Below are 16,089 nucleotides of genomic sequence, written 5' to 3' on the forward strand. Positions count from 1 at the left end.
AAAAATGTGACAGAAACTAAATTTAGAGGCGAGTGGCTACTGAGGGATTCACGTAGATGAAAAACAAGGTTGGAAGATTCATCTGAAACACTGAATCATAGAATCATAGAATGGTTTGAGTTGGAAGGGACCTTAAAGATCAACCAGTTCCGACCCCCTTGTGATGTGCAGGGACACTTTCCCACTGGATCAGGCTACTCATAGCCTCATACGCCCTGGCCTTGAACACTTCCAAGGATAGGGCAGCCACAACTTGCCTAGGCAACCTGTACCAGTTCCTCACTACCCTCACTGTGAAGAATTTCCTCCTTATGTCCGGTCTAAATCTTCCCCTCTCCAATTAAAAGCCATTGCCCCTAGTCCTACCGCTACACGCTTTTGTAAAAAAGTCTTTCCCCAGCTTTCTTGTAGGCCCCCTTCAGGTACCGGAAGGAGTAGTAATGCTTTACTCCTGGCTTCCTGAGATCTTTCTGGAAGCAGTAGTCTCCTTCTTTTCTTGCTCGTCCTACTAAAGTTTTTGGGGTCGTTCCCACTGTGTTATATTGGTGTCTATAGCCAAGGATCTGGCTTTTGAAGCTTCCTTTGAAAATGCTTAAATGAATTAATTGAGAAATTAAGATATTTTTTGTTTTCAGACAGAAAAGTTACAGTTTGTGCTTTTGTACCTGGGGGGCAGGGGGATTTGTATCCCATTTGGAAAGCGCATGCAATAAGAAGCAGGGGAGTCTCTCATCCCTCTCCTCCATGTGCTTTGCTTCCAAGTGCTGTGGCAGTGTGCTAGACCCCACTTAGGAAAGGGAAAGGGCTTTGCCTGTCAAGCTCTCTATTCTGCTAAAAAACAGGAGTGAATTATTCAGCCATGGTGTCCGAGTGCCCAGGTCTATCCCGCCTTTCTCTTCTTTTCCAATGGTACAGGTCAGCTCAATTACCAAGCGGCTTCCCCAGATGAAGGGGCCCTGGTTATGGCAGCCAGAAACTTCGGTTACGTTTTTCTTTCACGAACACAAGATACCATCACTATCAGTGAAATGGGGATCGAGAGAACGTATGATGTCCTGGCTATCTTGGATTTCAACAGCGACAGGAAACGGATGTCAGTCATCGGTAAGCTGACCACATACAGCCTTCGTGATAAAGGTCGCTTATGTTTCACAGATGAAAAGCTAACTGCAAGGGAAGCTTGAGCCAAGGATTACAAGTGCGTAGCACACACTCCTGTGATAGATTTTAATCCACACAGCTCTGTATAGCAAAAGGTGGGCTTTGTAACGAGGTGCAGATATGTCTCTTGGATAGCCCTGGTGCTCAGACCTGGACTCTCCTGCAGGAAATCTTGGATCCCTTCAGCAGAAACGCTGCAAAGGTGATTTATTCCCTTTTTGTCCAGAGTACAAACACTCTGTATGTTCACCTAGCTATCGGAATGCTGGGTTTGCAGGCTGAGGTGTGAACAGCTCTGTAGTTTTGATTGTAACCATCTTTAAAGAAGTCATTCATGAAGCAGTTCAAGATCTCTTTGGCTTAAGGCTGTAATTCTGGTGCATCGTATCCCTAGTATCTCTCTGCCCAGCTCCTGTGGGCGAGATGTTAATGTTGTATGAACCATTATCAAAAACGTTACCTTGGGATATTTTAAATACCCTCTCCTGCCATGAAAGAGAAGGGGAGATGCAGTCATCGACCAAGTTCTTATACTTAATTGAGCAAAATTATAGGTGATGAGGAAGAAACATCATCTTGTAGCTTTGGTACTTAGCAGCAGTAGACTGAAAAATCTAATCAAAAACTATTCTTTTGCTTAAAAGCACCCTAAAGTTTTGTCCCACTTCTCGTATTTTGCTCCACAGTAAGAGAATCATGTGGAAATATCAGGCTGTATTGTAAAGGGGCTGATACAGTGATTCTTCAGCGGTTGCACCCAAAGAATCCAAAGAGAGAAGCTACAGAAGAAGCACTGGATGTACGTTTGTGTTTTATATGCCGTTCTTACCTTAAAAATTGCTTATTTCTGACTGTAATCTAATTTTATTAGTTTTCTTTTCCTAAGCTATTAAAATAGATGCAAGCCTAGAGTTGGTTCTACAAGTCATCGCAAACCTCAGAAATAACCAAAGCATGTTCTTACAGATGTATTAATTGTCTTTTCATTAGAAGTGAACTTACATTTTGTCTGCGTGCCTTTTTCCATAGTTATCCATAATCCAGATCACTACACTCCATTCTGCTTGTCACCTGTTCGGTCTTCCAGCTCGGACTGTCTTGTAGCTATAACTGAATTTTGGCATTTCTGAAATACGCAGGACTAATTGCAGAGTCAGATTTGCTTTATCAGACTTGGCAAATGTTTATGATCTTAGGAATTATGTTTGGGTTGCAAATGAAGAGTTTTGTTTTGTAGGTATTGTGGATTTTACCTGTTTTTCAGATCTTTGCCAGTGAAACCCTTAGGACGCTCTGCTTGTGCTACAGAGACATCAGTCACGAGGAGTTTGAAGCGTGGAATAAGAAGTTTGTGGAGGCCAGTGTAGCTACGATGAATCGTGATGAAGCTCTGGACAAAGTATATGAGGAAATAGAAAAAAACTTGATTGTAAGTTAAGCTTTAACTTTTTAGTGTGCTCTTCTTCTTTTATAAGAATAAACAGATCTTTTTGAAAATAAATTTATATTATTATTTATATGCAAGAGCTCATCTTTACTGAATTCTCAGCTTGAACTGTACCTTGGCTCAAAGCCATATCTGGGACAGTTTAATTCCCTACTTAAAATGGATCTATTTTTGGTGGGTGTTTATCCTACTAAAAGCCTGTAATTCAAATATCTTCCAGCTGCTTGGTGCGACAGCTATTGAAGACAAGCTACAGGATGGAGTTCCAGAAACTATTTCCAGGCTTTCTAAAGCAGACATTAAAATCTGGGTGCTTACCGGTGACAAAAAAGGTGAGTTTGCTTGCAGCCAAAGAACTAACAATACCGGTGTGAGGGCTTGGAGATAAACTGGGGCAAATCGACTACAAATAAGGTACATCTCGTAGGAAATACAATTCCCTGCAGTTAGCTTTAAGTCCATCGCCCCACAGTTGTCGTTTGACAAATAATTAGCGAGCATTTCCCCAGCTTTTCTGCGCTATGGATAATTTCATTTCCTGCTCATCCACATTGCGGTAAGGAAAGGGAACTTCTCATACTGAAACATAACTTCAGAACTTGCTGAAAGGGACCTCAGATGCTTCTGGCTGTCAGCAGTTACTCGGGACAGAACTGTAAATACTTTCCTCTTTTATTTTTTTATTGTAGAAACTGCTGAAAATATTGGTTTTTCTTGTGAACTCTTAACAGACGAAACAAAAATCTGCTACGGAGAAGACATCAGGCAAGTGAAAAGCACAGAGGATTGCTTTTGTGGGAATTGAAGCATCGGTTTTTAAAGTTACCCCAGTAGTCTAGGTCCACAGCTGCTGCCATTGCATTTGTCCTCTAGTTCGGACAAGCCTGGAGCCTGCCTGGAGCGGGCTAAGTGGATCTCTCCGTATCATAGTATCATAGTATAGTTAGGGTTGGAAGGGACCTTAAAGATCATCTAGTTCCAACCACCCTGCCGTGGGCAGGGACATCCCATTAAACGAGGCTGCCCAAGGCCACATCCAACCTGGCCTCGAATACCTCCAGGGATGGGGCAGCCACAACCTCCCTGGGCAACCTGTTCGAGTGTCTCACCGCTCTCATGGTGAAGAAATTCTTCCTAATGTCCAATCTAAATCTGCCCCTCTCCAGTTTATACCCATTCCCGCTGGTCCTATTCCCACAAGCCTTTATGAATAGCCCCTCTCCAGCTTTCCTGTAGGCCCTTCGGGTACTGGAAGGTCGCTATAAGATCTCCTCTGAGCCTTCTCTTCTCCAGGCTGATCAGGCCCAACGCTCTCAGCCTGTCCTCGTAGGGAAGGTGCTTCAGCCCTCCAATCATCTTTGTAGCCTTCCTCTGGACCCGTTCCAACAGCTCCATATCCTTCTTACGTTGAGGATTCCAGAACTGGACACAGTATTCCAGATCTCCATCTGGACTTTGAGCCATTGACCACTACTCTCTGAATACGACCATCCAACCAGTTTCTTACCCACCTTACCGTCCACCCATTAAATCCATCTCTCTCCAAATTAGGGAGAAGAATGTTGTGGGGGACCGTGTCAAAGCGTGTCAAAGGCTTTACAGAAGTCTAGATAGATCGCATCCATCGGTTTATCCGTGTCCACTGCTGCGATTACACCATTGTAGAAAGCCACCAAATTGGTCAGACGGGACTTGCCCTTGGTGAAGCCATGCTGGCTGCCATATCTGTAGTCCAGATAGTGAGTAGCTGCCAGGCTTTGCCTCTCCCCGCCTGTCCCTGAGCTCTAGCGTTGCCGCACTGCTCTTTCACTCCATCCCTGTGTGCAGTACAGACCCATGCCACAAATGCACGATGGATCACCAGGTATTCGGCGCACAGTCACAAAGGGTTTGTCAAAATGGTTAGACCCAATAGAAAACAGCTCAGGGCTGGGAGAAGAACTGGGGCCTTGTAACAGCATCACAACTCTTCCTGACTCATTTTTTCCTATTTGCAAAATAGCAAGGACATCAAAACAGTGGGACCCTTTTTTCTAGCACTGCTTAGGACATCACCTGATAGCACAAAAAGTCCCTGCAGCGTATACTGCATTTCTTTCTTGCAGACTTCCAGTCTGGAACTGACCTGTCTTAAAGTTTATCCTCGATTTTTCTGTAATAGTATCCACCTCTCTTTCCAGTGCTCTTCTTCAAACTAGGCTGGAAAACCAGAGGAACAGAGCTGGCTCAAGTCCACTTTCCAGGAACGAGCCCTTCTTCCAGGGTAGCCAAGATCGGGCTTTGATCATCACTGGGTCCTGGTTGGTAGGTACAAAAGATGTTCTCCCTTGTATGTGAGATCCCGGAGGTACTACCAACTCACAGAGGACTCCGTTTGTTTGTCTGCTTTGCTAAAGCGATCCGTGACAGTTGTGTGACCACTGCGTGACACATCTGTTTGATGTTTATGTTCGGAAATACTTGTGAGTTTGAAGGTTGAAAATAATGCTCCATAAAGTAAGGAATGTTTTGGGCCTTCAAATCACCATGGTAGGTGCCATAAAAGTAAAGCCACGGCTCCACAAAAGCACGTTTATTCTTCACGAGGATTCTGGTCTAATGGGAAAAATGAAGTGACTGCCAGCACTACAGGATGTATGGATTCAGTGACTGCCAGCACTACAGGATGCGTGGCTTCAGTACAGACACAGAAATCGTGCTTGAAATCAGAGGAGAGAGTGAAAGGAGGGAAGCAAAAGACACGTTTCCCGCTTGGTCCTGCAGTCCAGGGCCTGCATAGATGCTCAGAAAGCAGAAAAGGGCTGACCGGTAGCGATGCAGTGGGTGCTGCCCACCCTGCTGGCAGGCTGCTCTTGCAGACACCCACAAATGAGAAGGCCCAATGCATGACCAGGGGCTCTCAGCCGCGTCTCAGGGTTCCAGCCCCACACCTTTACCTGCAATAAAGAAGCATAAACCTGTGTCTAAGGCACGGAAAGCAGGCTGAGGTTCTTCTCGGTCATCTAGTGAGAGCATCAGATCAAATTGCAGGTCTCCGATATCTTCTGCTCCAGCTGAACTGCTCCAGGGCATTCACGGGTCACTTCCATGTGTGTTGGGCCTAGCCATGCCTCCTTTAGGAGAGAGGGAAGTTTAAATACTGGGATGTTTTCAAAAGGGAATTAGTTCCCATCAGAAGAAATATTCCTTTGAACTCTGCAAGAAGTGCTACGGTGCTAAATACCGGCATTTCACTTCTGTTAAACTCACCAAGTAGATTCTCTTCGTTGATTCTGTAGCTTTTTGTTTCCTTCTCCACACAAGCATTTATGGAAATGCTATAAAAGGGTGATGGGAGCACGATGATGTTCTGTGTGTTGTAGAGGGAGCGCTTGGAGTGTAGAAGGGAACATGAAATATTTCTGTTACGCAGAATGAAATCCTGCTAGAGAAGAAAAAGAAGAAAAAGAAACTTAAACTCAAATTCCCCAGAACAGTGGAAGAAGAGAAGAAGCAGATGGAGAAGAAAAGAAGGGCTGAGGCATACAAAGAACAGCAGCAGCAGAATTTTGTTAATCTGGCCTGCGAGTGCCGCGCTGTGATCTGCTGCCGAGTGACCCCGAAGCAGAAAGCCATGGTAGTGGAGCTCGTGAAGAAGTACAAGAAAGCCATAACTCTGGCTATTGGGGATGGCGCCAATGACGTCAACATGATTAAAAGTAAGGCAGTTGTACAGCTTCTGTCATTGCAAAGATCTCTTCTGGGCGCTCTTCAGCAGTCTCTTCACTGTCATTCCTTGTTCCGAAGACTCTACCATCTGTTTCCTTACCCGCGTTAACGTTGCTTGTGTTTTGTCAGCTTCTCTGCCTGTGCTTTCCCTGTTGACGAAGCCCTCTATGAAATGGTTAGTGGGGTTTGCTGGTGCATTTTAGCTTTTTCTGTCCATGTTCCCAGAGAAGGGGCTTAAATAACATCTATGATCATGTTGTGAGTTACAAAAGTGTGATATAAAGAACAGGGCAATAGCTTGGCTAGCCCTTGCTTGGAAGCATTACCTGTGCTGTATTCACAGAATCATGAAATCATTAAGGTTGGGTATGCCCTCTCGGCTCATCCGGTCCAACCATCAGCCCAACCCCACCGCACCTGCTGAACCCTGTCCCCAAGTGCCATGGCCACACAATTTGAACCCTTCCAGGAATGGGGACTCCATGACTGCCCTGGGCAGCCTCTGCCAGTGCTTCACCACTCTTGCGGTAAAGAGATTTATCCAAACATTCAATCTAAACCTCTTCTGGCACAACTTGAGGCCGTTTTCTGTTGTCTTATCACTTGTTACTTGGGAGAATTGCAACTGGTGCTCTTTGGACCACTTCCTGAAGAATTCCTCTGAGAAAGAAAACTCTGGGATTCTGTTCATGTTAGGAGTGTGTTTGCACACTGCCTGGCCAGTTCGTTTGAGGATTTGCTTGCTCTGTCTCATCACTTAGATCTCCTCTGGTCAAATTTCCCAGCATGCATTTTGACAGAACAGGCAGCGAGACAGAATCCAAGGGATGCCATAGAGCATCCCTCCAATCCATGGAGCCACGAGAAGCAAATAATAGGGCAAGGAAGGGCTTGCACACGGTTGCGTTAGTGCTTAATCCCGTATACAGAAACAAAATGGGGCAGAAGTGCCTGGAGCAAAGAATGAGATCTAGTAGGAAATTTGCCCTCAGTCACATTGTTCCTTTCCTAGCGTTCAACGTAGTGTGTGGTGTTTGTGTCATTGACTTAGCTGCCCACATTGGAGTTGGAATCAGCGGCCAAGAAGGGATGCAAGCCGTCATGTCGAGTGACTACTCATTCGGGCAGTTCCGCTACCTCCAGAGGCTGCTGCTGGTCCACGGGCGATGGTCTTACATCAGGATGTGCAAGTTCTTAAGATATTTTTTCTACAAAAACTTTGCTTTTACACTGGTCCACATCTGGTATTCATTCTTCAATGGCTTCTCTGCCCAGGTAAGAAGGCGTTTTTTATCTTGAACTGCTGTCTAGAATGGCATGAAATATGCTTACTGTAACTGGTAGTGTTTGAAGTTCCTGTAGTAGAACCATAGAATCATGGAATGGTTTGGGTTAGGAGGGTTGGGACAGCCCATCCAGTCCCACCCCCTGCCGTGGGCAGGGACACCTCCGACTGGAACAGGTCGCTCCAAGCTCCATCCAACCTGGCCTTGAACGCCTCCAGGGATGGGGCAGCCACCACATCTCTAGGCAACCTGGCCCAGTGCCTCGCCACCCATAGCGTTAGGTTTTATGGGAAGGCTTAATTATGGAGTTGAGATGCATCTCCATGGGCACAACCACAGACAGACAGGCATTAATTGCACGCACGAGCATGGAGGATCTGGGCCGTGGTCGCAGAGAAGCAGCTCTCCGTGAGGTTTGCTGCACTAGAATCTCTGGATTCCTAGGATGGAGCAAGAAGAAACCAGGGTTCCCAGACCTGTATGGGAGATGCCAGGTTTTACCAGAGCCTCAAGTGCAGCTACAAACCAGCTGACGCATAGTGCAGGCTGTGCAGTTTTGGCAGTGTCTTAGGTCAGGTAACACCGATGGTTTGGAAGGAGCAGGGCAGCTTTTTAAAGGCTAAAAATCATCTCAATGGAGCTTTGAGCTAAGAGGATGCTGCCTTTTGGGTAAACGCTGGGATATTGCAATGCTGTAGTAGAGCACGTGGGAACTGGAAGGGAAGGTGTGATCAGAGAGAAACCATTAACTTCTGGAATTCCCCCTTTTCTTGCAGACTGCGTATGAGGACTGGTTCATCACGCTGTACAACGTGTTGTATTCCAGTCTCCCAGTTCTGTTGGTTGGCCTGCTTGACCAGGTATGCTCCATATTGTTGTTAATAACAGATGAACCCAAAGGCACCTCACGCCATGTCTTTACACCAAAACTGCGTGCTTTGTTTTGGTTACAAGGCGTTTGTGGGGAGTTGTTCGGGTTTTTTGCTCTTAAAAATGTGTTCCTTTCCCGTGTGTGGGTAACTGGAGACAATGAGGGTTACTGGAATGGCCAAGGTTAATCAGGTCAGAGGCTGTCAGTGCTAGTAATGTTCATTAATAATAGTTCTAAGTGCTTGCTATTCCATGAAATCATTCACACAGGTGGCTTTGTTAATGGAAAAGTTATTCTTTGCTTATCTATCTGAGCTGAAGACGTAGGGACTGAGCAGCTTCCAGGGACCATATTTGACAGGAAGTGTGATCTCTGGCATTTGGTTTAATTCAGTTAATTAACCCAATTGCAGACATTCCTGTCTTGGCAGCTAATGGGCTTAAAGCTAGAAGCCAGGGAACCAGGATATGTCCTTGTTTTGTGAGAGATGTCCTCCAGGCTTGGTTATTCTGGCTGCCTGCATTGCTCCACGTGGAGTCTTGCTGCTCATGCTGCTCTCTGGAAAGGGAACAGAAATTTGCCACTTCCTTGCACCGAGAACAAGAAATCACAGTAACTTTTGGTTTCTTTTCCCTTTGCATTAAGGATGTGAGTGACAAGCTGAGCCTGCGGTTCCCCAGCCTGTATATCTCGGGACAGAAAGATTTACTTTTCAACTACAAGAAATTCTTTATAAGTTTGCTTCACGGAGCTGTAACGTCTCTGATCATCTTCTTCATACCCTATGGGGCCTACCTTAAAACCATGGGGCAGGATGGAGAAGCACCTTCAGATTATCAGTCTTTTGCTGTCACAGTAGCATCTTCTCTTATATTTGTCGTCAATTTTCAGGCAAGTGACCTTGACTTTTTTGCCTCTGTTTCTCTGAAAACCACTCCTGGTCATGTCTCTACGTTTGTCTGCTAAGAACATAACAAAACACAAAAAACTCCCCCTTTTTGCCTGTTGATGCTCTCTGACTAGCGTGTGACTGGATCATAGAATCACAGAACAGCTTAGGTTGGAAGGGACCTCACAGCCCATCTAGTTCTACACCCCTGCCATGCACAGGGACACCTCCCACTGGATCAGGGGGCTCAAAGCCCCATCCAGCCTGGCCTTGAACACCTCCAGGGATGGGGCAGCCACCACTTCTCCGGGCAACCTGGGCCAGGGCCTCCCCACCCTCACAGCAAAACATTTCTTCATAAGATCTCATCTCAATCTCCCCTCTTTCATCTTCGAACCGTTCCGCTCAACCTGTCCCTGTGCTCCCTGATCAAGAGCCTCTCTCCAGCTTTCCTGTAGGCGAAGAACAAGAGGACTGGACCAAATGCTGTCACTCTTCAGTGCAGTTGCTGTTATTTTGAATTAATAAACTTACGTGAGGCTTTTGCTTGCTTCCAGATTGGCTTGGACACATCATACTGGACTTTTGTTAATGCTTTTTCAGTGTTTGGGAGTATTGCACTTTACTTTGGTATCACATTTGACTTCCACAGTGCTGGAATCCACATTCTCTTTCCGTCTGCCTTTCAGTTCACAGGTCAGTCCTTGTGGTTTCTGTTTCTCGTTTCTGTCTCGCACAGCTTTGGACCTTGAGTACAACTATGGCCAGAATGGCATGGCACGAACTGGATGCCTGCGAAAGGATCACAGGATGAATCATAGAATCATGGAATAGTTTGGATCAGGATCAGGGTGCTGGATCAGGATCAGGGTGCTCCAAGCACCATCCAGCCTTGCCTACCGATGTTAAATACTAATTCACCTCCAAGAAAGTGGTTTGTTTGTGTTTGGAGCCTGATTGCTTTATCGGAGCACTTCTTACCTTTCCACGAAAATGAGCTAGAACTCGACGCTGCCCAGCAGCAGGAATCTGCTGAAAAAAAACCCCAGAAAACTAAGTTAAAACAGCTTAAAGTAAAGGGAATGCAGTGACCTGGCGAGGCGTGTCTTTGCCACTCTGCTCTAATGGATCAGGGGAAGGTAAAACCCTGAAGTAAGACAGAGTGAAAGGCTATTAACAGCTCCTTCGGATTTGGCTGGACGTCCAGGGAGGTGTGAGCAGCAGGTGCTAGGAAGTTCTTTTTTTTTGAGGAAAACTGTGCTTTCTGATTTTCCTAGTGACAAATCTGTCCTGTGTTGCCTTGATTCTAAGTACCTACCACCACCACCCCCAAAATAAGAAACCCCCTCAATTTTGTGTTCTCATTTTTAAGCGGAACCTGATTGAAAAGGGAGTTACCTTGAATAGAGAGTTTTGCCTTGAACTTCAGTAATGTTTTAGAGTTATAACTGTCTTCTAGCAGAATACTTTGTGCATTTCAGGAGTTTATAAAGCTTTTGGTATGTTATTTGTGGTTTGTAACTAGTTTACTCACTCTTCATAAACTAGTCTTTGTTCTTTTATTCCCAGGAACGGCTCCAAACGCTCTGAGACAACCCTACCTCTGGCTGACCATGATTTTATCTATCGCTGTTTGCTTACTGCCCGTCGTGGCCTGGCGTTTCTTGTCCACGACGATTTGGCCCTTGGCAAGTGATCAAGTGAGTAAAGTTTTAGGTGGTTTCAGCTGATTTGGAAGGCCTTTACTGACAGGAGTCAGTATTGGTGTTACTATGAGACACAAATCAGTGACTGCCTTCGGGAGAACTCCCTGAGCCTGGAGTGCCGGTCCTGTGGCCTGGAAGGGTGGCAGCAGGGCTTTCTGAAGGCTGTGCCTGTCTTACAGAATCATGGAATTATTGAGGTTGGAAAAGACCTTTAAGCTCATCCAGTCCAACTGTCCCACTTGCCCACTAAACCATGTCCCTGGGTGCCACAACCACATGTTTTTTTAACCCTTCCAGGAATGGGGACTCCTCCACTGTCCTGGATAGCCTCTGGCAGGGCTTCACCACTTTTTTTTTAAAGAAAATTTTCCTACTACCCAACCTAAACCTCCCCTGGCACAACTTGAGGCCATTTTCTCTCATCCTATCGCTTGTTCCTTCAGAGCAGAGCCCAGTGCCCACCTCACCACAATCTCCTTACCGGGGGCTGCAGAGAGCGATGAGGTCTCCCCTCTCCTCCTCTTCCCCAGGCTAAACAGCCCCAACCCTCCTGCCTGGATGCCGGCTGCTGCTATGGCACCTTACCCATCCAAAGCAAAGAGTTAACACCTTAACCCTCCCATTAAGCAGTCAGGGGATGTAAAAAAGGGCTGAGTTATTTCTCCAAGCAGTAAATGAAAGCAAGTTGTTTCCCTTGTGATCCATTCACCTTTGCATCCACACAGGTCCAGAAGAACCGGAAGAAATACCTGGTAGAAGAGCAACAGTGGAAGCGCAGGCAGAGTGCTTTTCATCGAGGGATATCTGGCCGTCGTTCTGCTTACGCCTTCTCCCACCAGCGCGGATATGCAGATCTTATTGCTTCAGGACGCAGCATACGGAAAAAACGGGCACCTTTGGACGCTGTCCTCGGCAGCAGTGCGGCTGAAGTCAGAGGTGCTGGTGGAACCAGCTGATCCACTGTACTTGGGAGGAGCTTTTTATCCCAAGGATTGCACAAAAACCTTTTTTAACCCAACTCAGGATACTTGTTTTAACCAAATGGCATGAGGATATGGAGATTTTAATGTTTTATCATAGGCCTTCCTGGTCGTGGAATACTGGCAACACAGAAAGTCCAAGAGTTCCCACAGAGCTACTCGTCCTTGTGCAGCTGATGTCAGGTTAATGTGAAAGTGAAGGATGTGTGCAGGGGTACGAAACCTCAGCGGTGTGATTTTTTAGTGATGCCTGGAATTGCAGACTTTGCTCCCATTTTAATAACCCATTAATGTAAAACTACAGCTACGTTTCATGTCGTGTCTTTGGAAGCAAATTTCTTGGTTTCCTGCCCTATTTCATTACACAGCACTGCGTGATGGCAGATGGGATCAGTCCCCGGGAGGGCCAGGATGTTCTTTGTGTCCTGTCAGCGTGCGTGATGTGCTGTTATTCCTTCCCTGATTTCCCCTGGAATAAGGAATCAGTAGTTACCAGAAGGGTTTTCCTCACTTCCGCTTTCTTTCTCGGCCCACCTCTTTCCACCTCTGGAGGTGGAAAACCTACCCAGTCTGCTCACGAGCAACAGTGTCCGGTCTCTGGGAAGCGGCCCTTGGAGCTGGCAGTTTGCTTGCTTTAGTTTTAGATAAAGCAGGCGATAACAGGGAACTGGAAAGCAGATGCTTGTAGATGGACGTGCCAGTGAGTCACTCGTAGCATATAAAGTGTTTTAAGGGTTTCCATGTTTGCACAGACTTTAGCACTTCAGTTGAGGCGTATGGATTTTATATACTCCCAAAGCCCAGGCTTGAATGGTTTTATTGGAAAAATCAGGATCTACAGCTCCTGTGCAATGGGATGTACATTTCATCAGTTAAATGCAAATAAATAGCCTACCATTTACAGCTCCTTGTCTCATCCGTGTGGAAGTAAGGACAGAGTGAGAGAGGAGGCTGAGTGGAGAATGAGGATAACTGATCGCTCCTTGAACTGGAGGGGGGTGGTCTGGGTAGGGGAAAGAGGGAAGGGGGAAGCGAAAAGAAAGGGGAAGGGAGGAGAGGGAAGTGAAAGGCAGGAGAGGAAAGGGGAAGGGGAAGGTAGGAAGGGGAAAGGAAAAGCGGGGGAAAGTAGGAGGAAAGCGGGTAAGAAGGACGGAAAGGAGGGGAAGAGAAGAGGAAGGAGGGGAAAAGGGGGAAAAAAAGGAGGGGAAGGAGGGGGAAAGGGGAAGGGGCTCGACTCCGCTCAGGTGGGTTCGTCCCCGTTCAGCTCCGCTCGGCTCCTGGCAGGAGTTCAAGGGGGCGCCGCGCTCTCGCCCCGGCTGCGGCCAATGGGATCCAGGCGGGGGCGGGGAGAGAGACAGCGCCCCCTGTGCCCCCGTGTATCCCCGTCGGCCCCAAGCCCGCCTGTCCCTGCCCGGGGTGTCCGCGTCCCTCACGTCCCCCTGTATCCCCTGACAACCCCGTGTCCCCCAGCTCGGTTCGGCTCCGCTCGGCTGCGCTCGGCCCCGCTCGCCTCCCACCCGGAGCGGTGCCAGACCCTCCAGCCCCCGCGGACTGCAGTTCCGCTTTGAGACCACGTGGCGGCGGCAGCACCGGCGCCTCCGCCCCGGGAGGCGGTTCGAGCGGCGGCCCCGCCGGGACCGGGGGCGGTCTGCGGGCTAATCGTACTCCGGGCGGGGATCGGGCGCTGCCTCCCCGACAGCCCGGACGGGGATTAACAGCTCTTGCCCGCTACGCGCCGGGGACCCGGGTGCGGCTGCGCCGGCGCCGCTCGTGCACGGCTGGAACGCGACTGGGCTTGTGTGAGTCAGAGGTGCTCAGGGAGGGGCGGATCGAGGGGTGTGGGTGAGCACTCCGTGGCCGGCCTCGCCGCTCCGCGCTCGCTCTCCGTTACCCCCCACGTCCTCCCGGGCCCGGGCTGTGCTTCGCTGGGGCTCAGGGCCGTTCGGGGGATTCGGCGCTGGGTCTGTGCTCTGCGTGCGGCCCCGCGGAGGAAATCCCGGCTTGGAAGGGAGAGGGGTGGGAAAGGAGGAGGAAAGAGAAGGGAAGGAGGGAGAAAGGGGAAAAAGGAGAGGGGAGAGGTGGAGCTTTGGAAAGCCTTTTTATGTCTTCAGTAGGGAGAAAGTTAGGAGGGGGGTCACGTTTTTTAATCCCTTCTATGAACAGGGTTCTTTGCATGAAATCTGGAAATCAAGAAATGCAGAAATCCTTCCATGCCGCAGAGCTTTACAGCAGTGCAACATCCCGTTACACTTGCTACAAATCATCTCTGTTTAGACATTTATCTATTTAGCCTTATCATATATTTTGAGGCTTAGCATCTTCCGAGCCTCAAGTACCTTAGGGAAATGCAGACACGCCTCTTAGATGTACCTTGTCCTTGCAGACCGCTATGGAGGCTTCCCATCTCTCTTGTACGCTCACGGTGGAAGAAGAGAGCAACCACAGAGAAATTGAAGCAGTTGACATTCAACTGAGAGGAGAAACGTCCGCTTTGCGGCTCTGAGCAAGGGTGATGTTCTTGATGCTGACTCATGGTTTGGGAAGTGGCTTCCAGATCCTTGAATTGTTTCTTTTTGGATGAGGGCTTTGTGTGAACCTTGTTCTTGGCCCAGCTTCTGTGCCGGTGGTGTAGTTGTGTTGTTGACTGCATCATCATTTGTCGTGTTTGGGGGGGGTTGTCTCTTTTTGTACTTAAGCTCCAGCTGTCACCCATAACTTGACAAATGACGTTGTTAACATCGTGATGATATTCTGAGGTTGCATTAAAAATTCCTAATGTATCGTGCACGTCTCTCCTTTGTTACAGCCCAAAAAGCCAGTCTGGAGACTGTCCTTGCTGCAGAAAATCGGGCAAAAGTCTCGCAGAACAGCCCCACTTTCTCAAACCCTGGTATTCTTCTGTCTTCTGTCCCGTCACGAGGAATAACAGTGAGTGAGCTGGCATGACACGGGGCGGGGAGAAGGAGAATGAACTTCACTTACACTTCACTGGCTAAATGAGAAGGCCTTGATCTGGGTTCTGTGGGACTGTCTTCATGGCGCTGTTGCCTAGCGAGGCCTTGTCTTGTTTCCCTTTAGCGTTCCTTTGAGTGTGTGTACGTGCGTGCTTATGCATGAGTTGATGTCGTGTCACATTTGTCGGGTGAAAGCCCTGGTGAAGACAATGGCCAAGCAGAATGTGCACAGGCTGGCCAATGAGAGAAAATACTGCACAAATTGCCAAAGGAGAGGGTGCAAGCTCCAAGCTGCCTTGGGTTCCAGTGCTGAAGTGAAGTGAGTGTGGCAGAACTCGCCTCACGCTGTCATCTGTTAAACTCCCAAAGCTTCTTCCTGCCTCTGAGGAAGGGGCAAGAAATATTTCCAGTTGTTTCTTCTGGGTGCCTAGGTTCAAAGCTCTACCTCTGACTTCCTTTGACCGTCTGAAGCTGCCAGAGAAGGTCAAAACCTGCACTCGGCCTGAGCCGTTCTGTCTGCGTATGGATGAACGGGGAGCGCTGCCACCCTACAGAGCTGGACACAGCCAGTAGGATGAAAAGGGTAAGGGGCACGGCTGGACATAAAGCAGCACGTGTCGTTGCGATTGTTTTCAGAAAGCATCCTGCCCGAGTTGTATGGGGATTCGAGTCTGAGCAATGAACTGTCCTGTCCTTTGAGTGAGACTTGTGCTGCGGGTTAGGGGTTGGTACACTTGAGAGGTTTTTTTTGCCCCTGTGAGGTCAGCGATGGGATTTCGCACAAGCGGATGAAGAGCTGTGGGGTGTTTTCTGGGCAGCAGCTGTGCGCAGCTGGATCCCTTTGCTGACCATCTCTGTGCCTGGGGATTTATTGACCTGTAAATGACCCACTGCTTTTCTCATGGGAAGCCTGCAGTGGAGACCTGAAATATTCCCGAGGCGATGTTTGGCAAAAGTAACGGGCAGGCAACACGGGAAACAACTTTCTGGCTTTGATATGATTTTCTAAGCAAACAATTTGCTCTGATTCGACCTGCCTTTTCCAGTGCTGTGAGTGGTGAAGTCGGGGCAGGGGGAGATGGTCTTT

The 16,089-nt window shown here is 48.0% G+C and overlaps 1 protein-coding gene across 5 annotated transcripts in view; it reads left to right on the forward strand.

The window, feature by feature from the left end:
* ATP8B1 (ATPase phospholipid transporting 8B1) overlaps positions 1-12,934 on the forward strand; it is a 38,722-nt gene extending 25,788 nt beyond the window's left edge. For all 5 annotated transcript variants that reach the window (XM_054053365.1, XM_054053361.1, XM_054053360.1 and 2 more), the window contains 13 exons: positions 916-1,104; positions 1,848-1,960; positions 2,426-2,590; positions 2,829-2,940; positions 3,298-3,373; positions 4,789-4,912; positions 6,021-6,306; positions 7,368-7,591; positions 8,379-8,462; positions 9,119-9,364; positions 9,920-10,058; positions 10,932-11,062; positions 11,794-12,934. In XM_054053365.1, coding sequence (XP_053909340.1) covers positions 916-1,104; positions 1,848-1,960; positions 2,426-2,590; positions 2,829-2,940; positions 3,298-3,373; positions 4,789-4,912; positions 6,021-6,306; positions 7,368-7,591; positions 8,379-8,462; positions 9,119-9,364; positions 9,920-10,058; positions 10,932-11,062; positions 11,794-12,024 — 2,120 coding nt within the window. In that variant the 3' untranslated portion in view covers positions 12,025-12,934. The remainder of the gene's footprint in view (positions 1-915; positions 1,105-1,847; positions 1,961-2,425; positions 2,591-2,828; positions 2,941-3,297; positions 3,374-4,788; positions 4,913-6,020; positions 6,307-7,367; positions 7,592-8,378; positions 8,463-9,118; positions 9,365-9,919; positions 10,059-10,931; positions 11,063-11,793) is intronic.
* Positions 12,935-16,089: the final 3,155 nt, after the last annotated feature.

This window comes from Cuculus canorus, chromosome Z, assembly GCF_017976375.1.
Source record: "Cuculus canorus isolate bCucCan1 chromosome Z, bCucCan1.pri, whole genome shotgun sequence".
Classification (NCBI taxonomy): Eukaryota; Metazoa; Chordata; class Aves; order Cuculiformes; family Cuculidae; genus Cuculus; species Cuculus canorus.